Source organism: Priapulus caudatus, unplaced genomic scaffold (genome assembly GCF_000485595.1).
Source record: "Priapulus caudatus unplaced genomic scaffold, Priapulus_caudatus-5.0.1 Scaffold1057, whole genome shotgun sequence".
Lineage (NCBI taxonomy): Eukaryota > Metazoa > Priapulida > Priapulimorpha > Priapulimorphida > Priapulidae > Priapulus > Priapulus caudatus.
The window spans coordinates 21,977-24,302 of NW_014578118.1; the positions used below are offsets into that span (position 1 = coordinate 21,977).

The 2,326-nt window shown below is 50.8% G+C and overlaps 1 protein-coding gene across 1 annotated transcript in view; it reads right to left on the reverse strand.

Moving 5' to 3' along the window:
* Positions 1-35: 35 nt before the first annotated feature.
* Positions 36-2,326, reverse strand: part of LOC106815176 (probable carboxypeptidase PM20D1) — a 6,180-nt gene continuing 3,889 nt past the window's right edge. The window contains exons 4-7 of the mRNA XM_014819607.1: positions 2,024-2,085; positions 1,356-1,506; positions 922-1,087; positions 36-291 (exon numbers count right to left, since the gene is read on the reverse strand). Coding sequence (XP_014675093.1) covers positions 62-291; positions 922-1,087; positions 1,356-1,506; positions 2,024-2,085 — 609 coding nt within the window. The 3' untranslated portion in view covers positions 36-61. The remainder of the gene's footprint in view (positions 292-921; positions 1,088-1,355; positions 1,507-2,023; positions 2,086-2,326) is intronic.

Sequence of the window (2,326 nt, forward strand, 5' to 3'; positions counted from 1 at the left end):
AAATCGGTTTTCGCGAACTTAGGAGGCCCCCGCCGCCGACCCCCGCGCCGCCCGCGCCCCCTCACAGTTCTTCGCCGTGCACGTGCGGGGGCGCCACCTCCGCGAGGTCGGAGTTCACGATCACGTGGTAGTAGAAGTTGATCGTCTGCTCGTAGTTACGGATGCCGATTCGCTCGTTGTTGCCGTGGTAACGGGAAATGTCTTCCGGGCGGTTGTGGACGGGAGTGAAGCGGTAGATCTGGTCCGTGAGATTCAGGTACCACCTAGTGTCACTAGCCGCTATGAACAGTCCTGCAATTAGTCATTAATTATTAATTAATTAATAATTTAATTTTGTGGTACCACTCGGTGTCGCTGGCCGCCACGAACAGTCCTGCAATTAGTCCTCATTAAATAATTATGAATCATTAATAAACAGTCCTGCGACGAAATGGAGACAACTTACGACTCGCGTTAACGTGCGATTTCAACGAGATAGAGACGGCGGCGCATTCGTATTAACACGCGTAAGACAACGTATTAGCAAAGTATAAGACATCGCTTCGTATTTCGCAGCAAGACAAAGAAAAAAAAGTTTAAAAAAACACAAAAAAGACAAAGCGCGGCTGATTTACACGAGCTGCGGGGTGGGGGTGGATAGAAGGATGTAATGTAAAGACCACGTGCGAAACAACGCGCGATTACACGTATCAAATGTGGTGCGACGCCGGGCGCGACGACGAATGAGTGTGACGTACGTGATAGCGGGAGAAAATAAAGACTTTAAATTTAAATTAAATTTTAAAAAAAAAGATGGAAAAAAAATTAAATTCTGTAAAACAAAGGCCACAGAAACTTTCTCCGCACGCAAAAAAGTTTAACCGACGTCGCTGGACGACGTTCGCTTATAGATTATTCGTATAGAGGGCGCTGCTCGCTCACCCGGCGCCACCGTCATCCCGTCGAACACCTCCTGGATGCTGCGCCGTATCGTCTGGTAGCCGAAGGTGGCGCCCCCTGCCGGCGACACGGGGTGCGGTTCGTTGCCGGCGATGACCTTGACCTCGACGCGGGGGTCGTCGATGATCGCGCGATCTAGCTCCAGGACCTGACGACGACAGATGCGACAAGTGAACGCGGGTTCCGTGCTGCCATCTAGCGAGCATGCGAAGAGACTTACGAACGTGGGTAGCACAGTGGCGCCACCTACGCCACCTGCGCGATGCCGCCGGGGACATGATTAGGTTCGGTGCAGCCATCTATCTGTGCAATAGCGTCAGGTGCTGCCACCTACACGTGCAATCACGTGAGCGGGGTGCAGGTGCTGCCACCTACACGTGCAATCACGTGAGCGGGGTGCAGGTGCTGCCACCTACCTGCGCGATCGTGTGGGCGGGGTGAAGCCGGTGGTTGACGACAGCCCAGGCGGCCGACGGAACGACGTTCGACTTGTGGCCGCCATGACACATCGTCACAGCCGTCGTCGTGCGGATGAGCGCGTTCGCGTTCCTGTTGTATACGGCCAGCCTGCAAGATGGACGCTCCGTCGTCATCAAGTTTTTTTACGGTGGGCATGTATTTGAAATTTGAATTTATGTTTGAATTTGTAACTTATATTTAATTTTAGAATTTATATACAATTACATGTTTGAATTTTTATTCGTTTTTATGATTTTTAATATTACATTATTTACATTGTATTATTACCTCCGCGCAACGAAGTTGCAGGGAGGTAATGTAATCGCTCTCGTGTGTGTGTTCGTGTGTGTGTTCATGTGTGTTTGTGTGTGTGTAGCGTTGGCGTGATCGATTCAGCACCAGCTCGCCTTAGGGCATCCAGTCAGCAGCAGCTCGCCTTAGGGCATTTAGTCAGCAGCAGCCAGCAGCGAGCCAGCTGTTATACACATGTACGCTCGCAGAGGTATGCACTCTCTTTGAGTGCCCTCTGTCTAGTTTAATTTGTGTGTGCGCGTGCATGCATGTGTGTGCGTGTGGGAGTTTCGGGTGAAGAGGCAAAAGTTTACGAGACAGTGGCTCCACCTACCGGTCAATTAGAGGCGAGAAGAGCCACAAGTTGGAGACGATCACTCGCACAGGAAACGGCATCTGTAATCAAAATGTTCTGTTTGTGAACATGCTCTCTCTCGTTCTCTCTCTCTCTCTCTCTCTCTTTCTCTGTCTGTCTCCCTCTCTGTCTCTCTCTCTCTCTCTCTCTCTCTCTCTCTCTTTCTCTGTCTGTCTCCCTCTCTGTGTCTCTCTCTCTCTCTCTCTCTCTCTCTCTCTTTCTCTGTCTGTCTCCCTCTCTGTGTCTCTCTCTCTCTCTCTCTCTCTCTCTCTCTCTCTCTCT